The sequence below is a fragment of the Carassius gibelio genome, chromosome B5, assembly GCF_023724105.1.
Source record: "Carassius gibelio isolate Cgi1373 ecotype wild population from Czech Republic chromosome B5, carGib1.2-hapl.c, whole genome shotgun sequence".
Taxonomy (NCBI): domain Eukaryota; kingdom Metazoa; phylum Chordata; class Actinopteri; order Cypriniformes; family Cyprinidae; genus Carassius; species Carassius gibelio.
The window spans coordinates 10,762,489-10,778,995 of NC_068400.1; the positions used below are offsets into that span (position 1 = coordinate 10,762,489).

General features: G+C 39.6%; 1 protein-coding gene across 3 annotated transcripts in view; it reads right to left on the reverse strand.

Annotated features, from left to right (window-relative positions):
- The window catches only part of dcc (DCC netrin 1 receptor), a 167,710-nt gene that overhangs the window by 89,235 nt on the left and 61,968 nt on the right, over positions 1–16,507 (reverse strand). For all 3 annotated transcript variants that reach the window (XM_052555810.1, XM_052555809.1, XM_052555808.1), the window contains exons 3-5: positions 15,432–15,719; positions 12,748–12,898; positions 12,037–12,173 (exon numbers count right to left, since the gene is read on the reverse strand). In XM_052555810.1, coding sequence (XP_052411770.1) covers positions 12,037–12,173; positions 12,748–12,898; positions 15,432–15,719 — 576 coding nt within the window. The remainder of the gene's footprint in view (positions 1–12,036; positions 12,174–12,747; positions 12,899–15,431; positions 15,720–16,507) is intronic.

Sequence of the window (16,507 nt, forward strand, 5' to 3'; positions counted from 1 at the left end):
GAGACTGACACAGGAATATGAACATATCAGCAGCACACAGAGGATCTGAACTCCTGCTTCACATAAATCAACATAATCCGCTCAAATCTGCAGCCACAGCGCAGAGATCCACACACATCATTAAAGGGTTAAACCAGCTGAGACGGTGCAGACGGACGCACGTCATGATTAAAGTCAAAGTCCTGCTGATTTTCCTCTCAGAGAAGCAAAGGCTCATTTCAGCAGGAAAATGACGTATCGATCGTCCTCATCTCAATAAGAGTCTGGACGCTCATCTTCAGAAGGACAGCATTGGCTGATTGGAATGAGATGGATTTGTGATGTTTGTCCACTTTAGAGAAGAGGAATGAGTCAGACGCTGCAGAACTTCAGAGAGACAGAGCCAGAAACAAACCACAGCAGAACCAGACCATACCAGTTATTACTGAATATTACCCAACATTAACATTCATTTTCATAATATCATTGGCATTTATATATATATACTACACATATTCATTGAGCTCAGCTGAGTTAATATTTATAAAAAAAAAAAAATATATATATATATAGGTAATTACTGAAAATCACAAAACAACAACAATGATTTATTTTAATGTTGCTTTGATCATTTAGATAATTATATGATTCTTTTTCATTTCTTGTATCAAAATATACTGGAAACAGATGATGCTTTAAGACAAGCTCAAACAATCATATTTATATATATTTCATTATTATTATTAATAATATTTTACATGCACATTTATTTAAATAATAATACTAATACTAATAATAATTATCATTGAGCAAAATAAATATTGAATTAATGATAATTATTCATTTACAATTAAATAATAATAATAATAATAATATTTTTTATATAATTTAAAATAAAACATTTTAATAATAATAATAATAATAATAATAATAATAATGTTATATATCATTTAAAATAAAACATTTTAATAATTTATTATTATTATTCAGTAAAATAAATATTGATAATTATTTACTTAAATTATAATGACTGAATCTCTTGAAATACATTCAATAAAGCTGCACTGAAACTTTTGATTATCATATTAATATTTTAGAATTCTTGTGTGCTGTCTAATCATGGAGGTAATGAAGACGTGTGTCGTCTAGTAAGTGCACTTAGAAACTAGTTAAGAAACTAAGCTTTCCTTCAGTCTGAAAACACAAGCAGAGCCAGAGATCAGAGGAATAAGATCAGACAGACGAGCTGATCCGCTGAAGAGCCTCTGACAGACTCAGACACACACACACACACACACACACACAAACACATGAGAAGATTCCCTCTGAACTCCAACCACACACACACAAACACACACACACACACTCGTCTGAGAAACTATTTCACTTCATTACATTTGACGGGAAAAAATCTGAATGAGATAAAAAGTCATCATATGTATATATATATGCAAGACTGCAAGATGCAAACTCACAATTATGAGTTTAAACTATAGTTGTAAGCTATAAACCTGTGATTTTCAGAGAAAAAGCTCAGAATTGTAAGCTTACAATGTCACAATTACCTTGTTTGTTTGTATGCCATAGTTTTGTCACAAACACGCACCACAACAGCAGGTAAACACAACCGAGCTCTTCTACATGTCACTCAGTCTTCTCCTCTCTAATCACAAACATCTGAACTTCTGAACATTTTCCTGTTTTCTGAAATCGAACATGTCTTGATTTAAGAATCTTTCAGCATTTGCACAGGGGGGAAAAAAGGATAATCACGATCTGATTTGAATTTGATTTGAATTGTTCCAATGTTCCAAGAGAATAGCGAGGGCACAGCATTGTTTGAGTTAAAATCATCTTAATGCTGGATGTGTTTCAGGTTTTGTCTTCTCCAGATGTTCACTGATGGACTGGAGTGCTGTGGATTATTGGGATGTTTTTATCAGACTTATCATATATTATAGTAGATCAGTGTCTGCAGTGTGGGGATCATCTGTAATGTAGACTGTGAAGCGCAGGGTTGTTTGATCTGCTGTTAAACTGGAATCAAAGCAGGCGTGATGTGCTGAACACGCGTGATCAATAAGCACACATGAGCTTCATGCATGCAGATGCAGACTCCAGGCCCAAGGCCACGCGCTCTCGTTAATTACTGAGCTGTTGGTTAGCTCGAGCGCTTTCTTCCCAACCATCAGCTCAGAGCGTGTGTCGGACGCGTCAGCATCGATGTGTCATTAGCTGCCGTATCTTTATCTGCGCTGTATTGCACTAATTAAACCCAAACGATTTCCATTAAAGCAGGCGTCCCCTCCATCACCGGCGGGTTTGAACTAACTCACCAATTACAACGGGTTAAAAACCACCAAACACCTCCGCATACTCAATTACAGCATATAATCAAATCAAACACACTTCTGAAACATGCCGAGGCTCAGAGGAGCGGGAAGACGCTTCTTAAAGAGACAGTTCACACAGAAAACATCATTCTGTCAGTTACTCCCATCATGTGACTCAGACCTGTGTGACGTTTGTTAAATGTATCAAAAGTGACAGTTAAGACATTTATAAAAATAAAAAGGTTTCTATTTTAAATAAATACTGTTTTTTTTTTTTTTCTATTAACCAGAGAATTATTATTAATTTTTTTTATGATTTTTACTATATATATATATATATATATATATATATATATATATATATATATATATATATATATATATATATATATATATATATTTACATTTATTAGTTTAATTTGAATTAAATTAACCAAACTGAAATAACTGAAATAAAAAATAATAATTAAAAAAACAATACAAAAAATTATAAATGCACACACCATTTCTAAAATGTTAACTAAAATGAAAATTACAATGAGTAAACTATCAAAATAAAAAGTATGACAATAATAATATATGTATCCAGCTCTCATCTATAAATGGAGCAGAGGCTGATGGGAAGGCGTTTGACCCGATGAGAGGCTTCATGTCAGTCTGAAAGTGTCACCTGAACGGCCTAATGGTGTCCAGGGATGATAGAAGAGGATATTACACACACACACACACACACGCACGGACACACAAACACACGCACGCACACACACACACACACACACACACACACACACACACACACACACACACACACACACACACACACACACACAGGTGAACCAGAGAGTCACATTATCATGACAAAAGAGCAGCGCAGGGACAGAAGACCGTCGTAATGATTCTCATCCTCAGCCATTCAGATGGAAAACACACAGCATTCAGCACAGTAAACATCTGTCACACGAGTGTGTGTGTGCATGAGTGTGTGTGTGTGTCTCAGGAGGGAGTCAGTGACAGCCCGTCGCGCCGCTGCTGACATTTAAACCGTCCATGGTCCCCAGCGACGTGTGTGTGTGTGTGTGTGTATGAGAGAGAAAGAGTGTGTGTGTGTGTGTGTGTGTGAGAGAGAGAGAGAGAGAGAGAGAGAGAGAGAGAGAGAACGTGTGTATGTGCGTGTTTGTGTATGAGAGAGAAAGAGGGGGTGTGTGTGTGTTCTGTAAGTGTGTGTCAGGGCCCATCAGAACTCAGAAGAATAAACACAATAAAACCTAATTTCAGTTTGTATTCTCAAACAATAATACATAATTTATGAATCTAGAGACAGAGAGGACAGCACACGCAGAAATCACCCATAATCCTCCACTCATGGGCATTAGGATTACACACACTAATTAAACACATCTGTTTACCCTACAGTAAACACACACACACACACACGTTTGTTTCTGTGTAAAGTGTGTTCATCCCATAGGCGTAATGGTTTTTATTCTGTAGAAACTGTATATTCTATGGCCCTTCACCAACCCTACACCTAACCCTAACCCTCACAGGAAACTTTCTGCATTTTTACTTTCTCAAAAAAACTCATTCTGTATGATTTATAAGCGTTTTGAAAAATGGGGACATGGGTTATGTGCTCATAAGTCACCCTCTCCTTGTAATACCTGTGTCATACCCATGTCATTATACAGAGTTGTGTCCTGATATGATACACACACACACACACTCACACACACAGAGACACACACACACACAGACACAGACACACATTACCCAGTGCTCACACACACACATATTACCCAGCACTCACACACACACACACACACACACACACACACATTACCCAGCACTCACACACACACACACACACACACATTACCCAGCACTCACACACACACACACACACACACACACTCTCTAGCTCACACTTAATCTGTGAATGGAGCAGATTAACACTCATGTCTGTATTTAAATCAGTTTTAGTGAGTTCCTGAGATGACAGTGTGTCGTGGGCCGTGAAGAGCAGTCATCTCTCCAGTCGTCCTAGTTAAGCTTTACTAAACCTGCTCTAATGCATCGTCCCTCATGTGACCTCTGTCCAAAACACACACACAATGTAACACACACACACACACACACACTATAACACTCGTGTATGTTAATGTGCCGTGACACGTCTGAGTGTGAAGCGTCTCTGTGACGTTTCTGTGAGCCCTGCAGATCAGAACATCATTAGTATTAACAATAATATTGCATCAATATGGGCAAAAAGAACTAAATATATTAAAGAGGCTAATGAGAGTTATTAGGATTGGAAATAACAAGCATTCATTATCTGAAACATTTATTGTCATCCTGAATGCACTGCTGATTCCTTCACATGCTCCCTAGTTAGGCTGCACACTAGACTCGTAGTGTAGACGGCTCAGAATACAGTAGAAACTGAAGTCATCATAATCAGGTTGATTTACACTGAACGGGTCATTTGTGTGGTTCATCCGGTTAAGCGGGTCAGGGATTTGTTCCTGTAATCTCAATCCCGCTCCGTCAGTGTTTGCTGGAGTAGCTGGATTTCCCAACCATTCCCTTAATCTGGTTTCACAGTATTAACACACACAATCCCATTTCAATCACTAGAGGCAGTACACACTTGCTAGTGCACACTAAAAATCTGCTTTCTATCTGAATCTCTGTTAAAGTGTCATTTGTTTCTGTGATGTGAAAAAGAAATGTTTCTGATTATTATTAATGTTGGATTCAATTTATAATTTTGTGGAAAAATGTATTCATCAAGGATGCATTAAATTGATAAAAAGTGACTGTAAAGACATTTATAATCTAACAAAATAATTATATCTCAAATTAATGTTGTTGTTGTTTTTAACTTTCAGTTCATCTGTGAATCCTGAAAAATAACAAATATTTTCAGCATATTACTGCTATATTTGAACTGTGATGATCAGTGCTGAGAGCAGTAGGAGTGTGTAGTAATGATCGCGTGTGTGTTAGTAAAGGGCATGAAGTGTTTGTGCTGTATGTTAGTATCATTCTGAGCTGGTTAAAGTAGAGAGCAGCTGTTAACTAACCATCTCTTACAGGATTGTGTCACTGCTACTTTTACACTGATTGTGTTTCCTCCTCTTTCCCAGTCAACCATGAGTGAACAGATCGGCAGCAAAAACACACTGGACAGTTCAGCGGATGCCTCATTATCTGCTGCTGAAGCCCTGGACACACACACACACACACACACACTGGACACACACACACACACGCTATGCTGAGTGTTGTGTCAGCGCTGGGTTCAGGCCAGAATCCCACTAAACGTACTGCAATGAACTGCCAGTCAAACCAGTGGAGACGCCACTAATGAGCCACACACACACACACACACGCAGACCGAGCGCTCCACACACGTCACACACCAGTTGGATCACTAAACACTCTCTCTAATACACTCAACAGACAGTCACACTAATGCAATCTTCATTCAGAGTTCACAAAAACATTACCTGTACATCTTTCACAGTCAAGGAATGTTCATTTTAGTTCCACATTAGTCTAACGTTGTTACTGCTTGTTTCAGAATGTTCAGAGAACATTAAAGTAACATTCCTTTAACGCTTGCAAAATGATCGAATGGAATGTTCTCCTAACAGTTGTAGAATCAAGAAAAAAGAAAAAAATGTATAAATCATCTGACTCTCTCTATTTCTTCAAACAAACAGAAAAGAAGAATGTTTGGAACCAAACAATATCTTTTGTGAACCACGGAGAAAAGGATATCACACAATAAGGGCGAGTAAATGATGACAGAATGATCAACAAAAGAGCAATATGCAAGTGCTTGAGACGTCTAAGTAAGCCTAACGCAACACATATATATGTATATTTAGATGTATATGTGTATGTATGTCTGAAAAATTTAATAATGTATAACAACTAAATGTTAAACTTTGTTTTAACCGCCTGGGGTCAGCAAAGACACCGGCGGGAGAACTTGCATATTTTCCAGAAGACAGAAAAAATAACTTAAAATACTCCGTTGCTTTTGATGGATACAAGAACGTCACTTGAATCTGTAAAGGGTCTTTTATTTGTATGTGCTCACCATATCAACAAAACTGTGTGCTTTTGTAAAATAAAGAAGATAAACAGGTTGCGCTCTCAAGGCACTGACATACTTCAAATTAAATTGAAGAATGAACTCATATGACATAATTTCGAACTTATACAGGCAAAGTTACTTTTGAGTTAGTTTCAGCAGTTCGAAACAGCTGACCAAAGCAAACTTTCTAGGGGAGTTTGCTTTGGCTCCTAAACACCTTTGAGCTTCCATTGGCCCGGGGGGATTACGCAATCACTGGGTGGGTTCTGGAATTCCACTTTCTTTGACATGAGATTTTTTTCCTTAGTTAATTTCTCATTCCATAGAGGCCAGACAGGAGAACAACATATAGAACAGCAACAACACCAAGTTACTAGCATGAATAAACTGTAATGTTGAATACCTGAGCTGGTACATTATATTGGCACCTGTATGTTCGCTTGCAGAGAGACTTCAAAAGACTTTTTAAAAAATCTTAAAAAGAAATTGCAACAAAGCACGAGTTATGCGAAGCAACATGGAGAAACATTTGATGCAAGTTTTCCAAAGCCAACCTCTGAGGAGGTTGATATGATGAACATCAACCTGGAGGAGACCTAGGACTTGCCATCACAGTGCCTTACTTATGAGATGCTTGTGGAGGTTGTGACTCATGCTGTTGCCAAACTCAACATTGATTGGCCAGCCAAGAAAGAGGATGCTTGTAACAAAAGCATGCTGGACAAGCACTTCCTGAAAGCCAGATCACAACCTTCACTTCGGGTCCTTCCATTTTTCCCCAGTCTCCATGCTGAGGTGTGAAGATCATGGGAGAAACTGTACTTGTATCCGTATTCCAACACCAAAGAAACGACAAAAGCCATCTCCCAATCAAAGGCAGCACAAAAGGGCACGGAGCAGCATTTGTGGTTGAATCTGTCCGATCTACAAGACAAGGACAGATTATTTCTGCTGAATGCCATTCTTTCGCCTTATGCCTTCTTCGGTGGCGCAGTCAATACAGTCGTCAAGAGGTTTCTGGAGGCAAAGAAGCTGGTACACTACAGAGCTCTCCACTACGGAGAACCACTTATCTTTGCGTGGTGTGGGATTCAATGACAATGCAGGCACAGTTGTCTGCTGCTCGTATCGAAGCGATTCTCACAGCTGTGAGGGGAGTTAGAGAAAGTCTCTCACTGTCAATGAGTTTCAGAGACTGTTGGGTCTGATGGCAGCTTTGTCCAACATGACATATTTTGGCTGCTGTATGTGAGACTCTTGCAGTGGTGGCTCAGGAACAAGCGGTTTTCCCCGAGGGGAAACACAATCAAGGTTCCTGTCTCAAGGCCCAGTGTTGGGGGCTCTTTGTCATCAAGTAAAGCTAGCGACGGATGCCTCTCTCACGTTCTGGGGGGTGGTCATAAGTGGTCGCTCTGCCCAGGGTCTGTGGGAAGGCCATTGTTTCACACACAACACATCTGCGGTCTCCTATATTAATCAGCAGCGGGGTCTGTGCTCATGCCCCCTACACAGGCTGGTGCACCAGATCCTCCTGTGGGCTCAATCAGGGAGCAGACATCCTGCTGGGACAGGGGCCGAGGCCCAGGGAATGGATACTCCACCTAGAGGTGTTGAAGCTCCTCTGGAGGGAGTTCGGCCAGGCGGAAGTGGATCTCTTCTTACTCGCCATGTCCTTGCTGAAGAGGATAGAGGATCTACAGGCACTCACTCCTGCTCTGCCACACGCCTTAGTCTGGACAACCAACTGGACATTGATTTGGGTAATAAACTCTTTCCATCACAGTCTTACTATCAAAACAAAAACAGTCAGTGGTTGATTTTGCAGAGTTTGATCACAGGAAACCATTTAAATCAGCAATCCCTTCATTGACGGTTTTGGCTCTAATGTGGGTGATTGGGTTTGGAAAAGACAACGTACAGGGATACAACACTTTTGGATGACATTATTGGAAGACAAGGAATCTGATATAGCAAAACTATATTGCTTATTGCATTATGTATAGATTTTTTTCTAAAATAATTATAAAATAATAAATTATTCCGTATTTTATTTGGGTTTTAGATTCACCTAGAAGTGGTTATTCTACTCCTATCAAGGGCTTTAAGGTGCTACTTTATTTGCTAATGGAATTTCTGCTCTTAATCTTTAATTAAAGTAAAGCATTATTTGTCAAATCGTCTCAAACAGAAAATACTATAGACACAATCATTGTCTATTCTCGTTGCATCTACTGTAGCTTGGATCTTTTACTTTGAGTTTTTCTTTTATTACATGGTTTCTGAAGATGATGGACTGTCAAAGAACCAGTCCATGTTGGCATCTTATTTAATGTGACAGATATTTGTGTTAAAATACCACTGATTTTGATTGGTAGCCTTCTTGAACCAGTGTTGTTCCAATTCAGCATTGCATTTTCAGTTTAATTTAGCATTTATTAGCAGTTATTCATATCCACGTGTAATACAATGCCATACAAAATGACTTTGTAGCCAATACAACACAATTTCCACTTGTCTTATTACTAGATTAAGGTTACTCACTAAAGACGTCCAGCTCTATTGTAAAAATTCATATTATGGGCTCTGCTTTCTCATGAACATCCACTAAACATTATTTAAAATTTTCGACATCTGAATAAAATGTGGAAACAAAATGAAAAACCAATGATGTGATGTCCTGACCCAAAATAATATGAATGGGCAGAGAAACATCAAACACCAGACTTAAACAAACCAAATACATAGCCTACTGATAAACTGTCTGAAGAGTTTTATTGTTCTGTTACACAGTACAGTTAGGAAATTGATGCTACACAATTCCACTTTAATTTACTTGTTGAAACTCAAAAGCTTGTAATGCTATATCAGAATTGGTAGTTGGCCAGTGTTACTCATGGTAGAGTTTCAGTCAAACGTGAAAGGGAAAGTCGAGGATTTCATTTAAACATTTTGTAAGCATGTGAAGTCCTTGCATTTTTATTGTTGTCTACTTAATGGATGCATTTGTTTCAACAGATATGTCAGACAAAGACTTAGACTAAATAAAAATACATATTATAAAACACCAGTACAGTTGTTGTTGTTGTTGTTTTTTTTTTTTTTTACATGGACATTGAGGACTTCAGTTCAGTTCACCGGTTTGCTGTTGTTTATCAGATGCATTCATGTTTTACAGACGAGCTAAACAAGAATCTCTGTAAACACTCACTACCCACAAGGGTTGAGCAAGAGTGTGTTTCAAAGTTGATCAGGTGAATGCTGACTGAAAGCGTACATTATTGTATGTGCAACAATATGGAAAAATGATTCTGCTTTTTGTGTTTTTACTTCCAACTGCAACTCCAAAAGGTAGGATTTCAAAACAATCCTTCAATTCAAAACAAATATGGTTGTAAATTAAAATAATAATAATAATAATCAATTAAATTATGTTGCAAAATCTGCTTCCAAAATACCTACAGAAAAACTCCAAGACCAATTTATTTCTCCAGAGTCTCCAGAGCACTGGCGCTCTCCTCTTACACAATCGCCTGCTTTATTTGATTTACAGGCCGGAATAATAATAATAATACAGCTGCCACTGGGTGTCAAATATCCTGCAGTGGGTCTATAATTGGATTAAAGGCCAGAAACTTGCTCTTACAACATGAATAATACGCCGCATGAGAGAGAAGGATGGAAACAGTGCTGATCGGGTTTAGTTTGCCATATATATATGAAATTAAGTCACAACATGATTTTTATATTGTTTTTTGTTTTTAATGGATAAATTTTTTAATTGTTCATTATTATTATTATGTAGATTTTCTTGTAAATAATAATAATAATATTAATAATTCTTTACATTTGTATAGTTCTTTTCTGGGCACCCACAGCGCTTTACATTGAAGGGGGGAATCTCCTCAACCACCAGGAAAAAGTAATTGAATTCTAAAATACTTAAAATAAAATATAAAATATAAATATCATATGAAAACCATGAACAAAATGAAACAAAAAAAAATACAAAAATTGCTAAAACTGAAAAGTCAGGCTGCAATTCACAAAACTAGATGTATGTCTGTCAACCAATCAACCAACCAACCAACCAACCGATCAATCAATCAATCAATCAATCAATCAATCAATCAACCAAGCAACCAACCGATCAATCAACCAACCGATCAATCAAGCAACCAACCAACCAAGCAATAAATCAATCAATCAATAAATCAATCAACCAACCAACCAACCAACCGATCAATCAACCAAGCTATCAATCAATCAATAAATAAATAAATCAATCAATAAATCAATCAACCAAGCAACCAACCAACCAACCAACCAACCAACCGATCAATCAATCAATCAATCAATCAACCAACCAACCAAGCAACCAAGCAACCAACCGATCAATCAATCAATCAATAAATCAATCAACCAAGCAACCAACCAATCAATCAATCAATCGACCAATCTACCGATAATCGATCAATCAATCAATCAATCAATCAATCAATCAATCACAGGTGTTTACCAGCATCCAATCAAAACACAGAATCTGAACCTCTGCTTTGATGAGCTAAACATCTACAAAAGCTGTGAAAATCTCACGCAATAAGAGCTGATTATGAACTGAGAATTCACATGGATGGCAAAATAAAAACAAGAACAAAACCTCATTTCAAAGAGCTAATGATCAAACAGAGAATCTCACAAAGAAAGATGAAACTCATGGAAATTAGAATCAGATCAACAAACGAGCGAGTTTCTCACCAAAGGTTTCTTGGAAATCTCTTTAATTCATTTAAAACTCAAACTCCTGCGTTCAAAACTAAACATAACCATAACACCACATCAACATCAAAGGGTATATTCATGGCAAGCTGAAAAGAAAAAAATATCACAACAACATTTCAATTAATTTTGCACTAATATGTTATTATTACCTTTACAAATGAAAGAAAGAATTTAAAGATCACTGCTGCTGCTGCAACACAGTTCTGTGAGTATTTAAGACTCAATGCTGCTGCACAAACAGAATATATAACAAACCACAGCAGTACAGGTGGAGCTGGGGAGGTGGAGGGTTTCTGTGGAGCTCTCAAAGCATGCTGCAAAATGCGATCTGGAAGTGTTTTTGTTTTAATATTGTAATATTTTCCATATTAATATTATCTGTAGTTGAAGTCTTTCTATATTTTGGTTGGTATAAGTTGGTAAAGGGCAAGAATATTCTCCACAACAGAGCAAATAGCATCCCGTGTCTCCATGTACGCTGTTGTTTTCAACTTCCCTAAGCTAAACTACAATCTTAAATTCGGCGCTTAGTGTCTATGTCACGGCTCTCAGCCCGCCCTCTGTGTGTTGATTAGCCGGCTGTTTTGGAGCCAGAGGTAAACTGGGAGATGGGTCGCTATCTCAGACTGAGTACAGAAGCGAACTGAAATAGTCAGGCTAGTACATTTGTAGCAAAAGCCAAAAAATACATTGTAATATATTGTACATTGTAAAATTTAGGATACTAAGTGAAGATCATGTTCCATGAAGCTATTCAGTAAGTTTCCTACCGTAAATATATCTAAATGATGTCTGTTTTCCAGTAGTGAGCGTGTGTCTTCTGTGAGGGTTATTACTCACCGAGCACGGAGAGCTCGCAGGACGCTGAGATGTTCTGCTGTCTGTTGTGAGCGACGCAGGTGTATGTTCCCGAGTCGTCGTCTGTGACGCTGCTGATCAGAAGGTTGCTGGCGCTCAGGAGAGAGTACTTCTTTGATCTGACGGAGAATCAGACACAGAAACACCTTCAGACTCGACAGACGCAGCAGAGATGAAGCTGCTCACAGAAGATTATTAACACACAGATCAGCTGATGTTAGAGGATAGTGATCAGATGCACGACAGCACCATTCAACAGCTCCATACTTAAATCTAATATATGACATCTATATCAAGAGTGATATTGCCATATATACTGTGCATTCTCTTTCAAGAGTGACATTTGACTAAATGTTAATAAGTTTTGTATTAAATGTAGCAATCATATGTCTTTTTATTTGGTATAACATGTATGTGTCGAAAGACCTAATAATAAAATGTATCATTCTGTAGTTTTATCGCATCTTTTAATCATATTTGCAAATGTCTTGACTCCACAGCAGAGAAAGCAATTTTGTCTTTACTGTTCCAATACTTATGCAGGGCACAGTATATACTTTTATTAATTAAACTATTCAATCAAACTGATCAAAACTGACAGTAAAGACTAGAGACTGTAAAAATCAGCCACATTTGACCACATAAATACATTAGATTTTACAACATATTCCCTTATGATGTGTTTCTCCTCACCTGCTCTGGACCAGCTCGTCTCCTCTCATCCAGTAGAAGGACGGGTTGGGGAAGCCGGAGGCGGAACATTCTAGAACCGCATCTCTGCCCTGTAGAGCCGTGACCTTCTGAGGCCTCTGGAGGAACATCAGCGCTCGCTCTACCCCGGGCTCTGCGCACACACACACACACACACACACACACACACACTAGATTATTCACATGCATCTGATTATTCTCGCCATCAGCACCACACACACACACACACACACACACACACACACACACACACACAGGTCAGCAAGCGTCTCCTGAGGCATGTGTGTGTGTGCATGCAGAATCACACAGCAGTTGCTCGTCTAGTTGCGTGTCTGTGACCTCTGAACGCTCAGCTCAAACGGTGCAGTGTTCATGTCCTGAAGCCTGCAGCTGCGTTTCCTCCCATAATGCTTTTCTTCAGCCGTCTCTCCCTGCAGAGAACCTTCCTAACGGCCCTGAGCCAGAGATCCAGCATCATGCGGACAGAAAACAACACAGTCCTCTCGATTCCCTGCTGTCTGAGAGCGACTGAGTCGAGTAATAAACACTGGAGGAACATTCAGATCTCAGACTCACACATCCAGACTGGAGAGTCTCAGATTAAACTGTGAATCTCTGTTGGTCTTGGAGCAAAACTCTGACAAGCCATCATTCATTAATATTCATGAAATAAATAAAGCCGAAACTTGAGATGGAGTTTTCTTCAAATGTCTTATTAAACTGAACACGTTGTTGTTCATCTAGATGCTATAAATGTCAGCAGATCACAGCAGGGTTTCTGTTCCTCATGACAGAGAGACCAGCTCCTGAACAGCACCACTGAGACAGGAACACAAATACAGCCTGTGTTTACATTCACATGAGCTTGTTTCATGCGAGTGCTGGTCTAAAGTATAACTGAGCTGCTGATGGTGATTCGAGTGAAGGTCTCCAGTCATTAGCAGGACGCCCAGGTTTCTGGACTAATGAGTCATTGATTCTCCTGCATCGATCAACAGAAATGTCAGAGCTGCAGAAATCATTCAGAATCCTCACAGAAAATGACAGACTGATATTTGAGCTCCAATACCTGCTGCTGAAAACAAGCACTTCTCCCAGAAACCACTGCACCAGTAATGAGTGAGTGAGAGCCCAGTGCATTCTGGGACACAATACACAGAGACAGAGAGACCACTGACACACACACACACACACATTTGTAAATATCATTCTTTACAAGAAATACTTTTTTTGCTGAGATTTCATACGGTTTATCTCACTTCTGTACACATTTGTGGATTATACACATTAACACGTTATTTCATAAATAAATCATACCATTTTATATTATTTAATATGTTTTTTTATTAATGGCCAAAGTAAAAATATAATGACTGTTTCATATATAGAATGACTTGAAATCGTTTCGACAAAATTTCAAACTATTTCAAATTTGAAATAATTTCATAATTCACCTTATTTTCTACAGTGCTTTATACAATACGGTTTGTTTCAAAGCAAATTTGCAGTTTTAAAATGAAACTTAATTATGAAATTATGAAACTTTAAGCTTCAACAACACAACAGAGTCATTATTCGGATCAATTCTGATCAACAATGCAATGCTGTTCACTAGTTAGTGGAGGTCAGGTGGCTCACTAGTTAGGGGAGGTCAATGGGTCACTAGTTAGTGGAGGTCATTGGTTCACTAGTTAGTGGAGGTCAGGCAGCTCACTGGTTTGTGGTGGTCAGCAGGTCGATAGTTAGGGGAGGTCAGCGGGTCACTAGTTAGTGGAGGTCAGTGGGTTACTAATTAGTTGGGTCATAAGTTGGTGGAAGAAAGCGGCTCACTAGTTATTGAAGGTCAGGGAGACATTAGTTAGTGGTGGTCAGCTGGTCACTAGTTAGTGCTGGTCAGTGGGTCACTAGTTAGTGGTGGTCAGGTGGGTCCTTAGTTAGTGTAGGCCAGCGGGTCACTAGTAAGTGGTGGTCAGGTGGGTCCTTAGTTAGTGTAGGTCAGCGGGTCACTAGTTAGTGGTAGTCAGTGGGTCACTAGTTAGTGGTGGTCAGGTGGGTCATTAGTTAGTGTAGGTCAGCGGGTCACTAGTTAGTGGTGGTCAGGTGGGTCATTAGTTAGTGGTGGTCAGGTGGGTCATTAGTTAGTGTAGGTCAGGTGGGTCACTAGTTAGTGGAGGTCAGCGGGTCACTAGTTAGTGGAGGTCAGCGGGTCACTCACCCAGTATGACGCGCAGGTTAGTGGTGGTCAGGTGGGTCATTAGTTAGTGGTGGTCAGGTGGGTCATTAGTTAGTGTAGGTCAGCGGGTCACTAGTTAGTGGTAGTCAGTGGGTCACTAGTTAGTGGTGGTCAGGTGGGTCATTAGTTAGTGTAGGTCAGCGGGTCACTAGTTAGTGGTGGTCAGGTGGGTCATTAGTTAGTGGTGGTCAGGTGGGTCATTAGTTAGTGTAGGTCAGCGGGTCACTAGTTAGTGGTAGTCAGTGGGTCACTAGTTAGTGGTGGTCAGGTGGGTCATTAGTTAGTGTAGGTCAGCGGGTCACTAGTTAGTGGTGGTCAGGTGGGTCATTAGTTAGTGGTGGTCAGGTGGTCACTAGTTAGTGTAGGTCAGGTGGGTCATTAGTTAGTGGAGGTCAGCGGGTCACTAGTTAGTGGAGGTCAGCGGGTCACTCACCCGGTATGACGCGCAGGTCTGCGTCTGTGCCTGTGCGGGAGCTGCTGGGGTTCTCTGCTAAGCAGCGGTATGTGGCCGAGTCCGGCGGCTGGACCCTGCTGACCTGCAGAGATCCAGAGGGCAGGATGACCACTCTGCTGTCAGGGTCAAAGGTCAAGGGCAGGTCCTCCCTGTTCTTCTGCCAGCGCACCACGGGCATGGGCTCACCGGTCACCTCACAGCGCAGAAGAGCCGTGTCACCCAGATGAGCCGAGACCGACTCGGTGGGGACCACCACTCGCAGAGGACCTGAGGGAGAACCACACCAATTAATACAAATTTAAATAAATTCAATGTCGGTACAAGAAAGAAAGAAAGAAAGAAGTTTGTTGGGCCTTCAAAATTTGTCTTAAAGTTATCTTCTAATATCTTCTAATCTATACATTTGATAAAATTTCGATAAAATTTCCACAAGAAACAGGTAAGAATGAACAGTTTGACCACCTCGACTTCTGTTCTTTCAACAAAACAAAAGTGTGAAGAAGGAGGTTTCTGATAGCACGTGAAGGGAGCAGTAGACTGCGTTCATGAATATTGTTATGTTTATGTGATTATGCTGATAATTAGACTCATATGTCTGTGTAACGTGTGCGGGCGGGTCAATCGCTCATGCTAATTGTGTGTATGTGTGTGTGTGTGTGTGTGTGTTTATGGTCCAGCATCACAACAGCTCACATGGGAACACAATTATTTCTGAATGTGCAGCCGGAGTCATATTGCCGTGATTATTGTTAACATGGTTCCCTAACTGCCTCCAATTACAGTCAGCAGCGCACTAGCAGCCGACGGCCAAACACACACACACACACACACACACACAGCGGTATGTAACCTCTGATTACTGCCACAGAACATCAGCGATGTCAAACCTGGAAACGAGAAACAGACTGAGGCTGATATACATTATGTAATCATCACTTACAGAAACACAATCATCAGATCACAAAACCAGCAAATCATCATATTATTCTGATTTCTGAAGATCATGTGACACTGAAGACTGGAGGAATGATGCTGAAAATACAGCGGAGCATCAC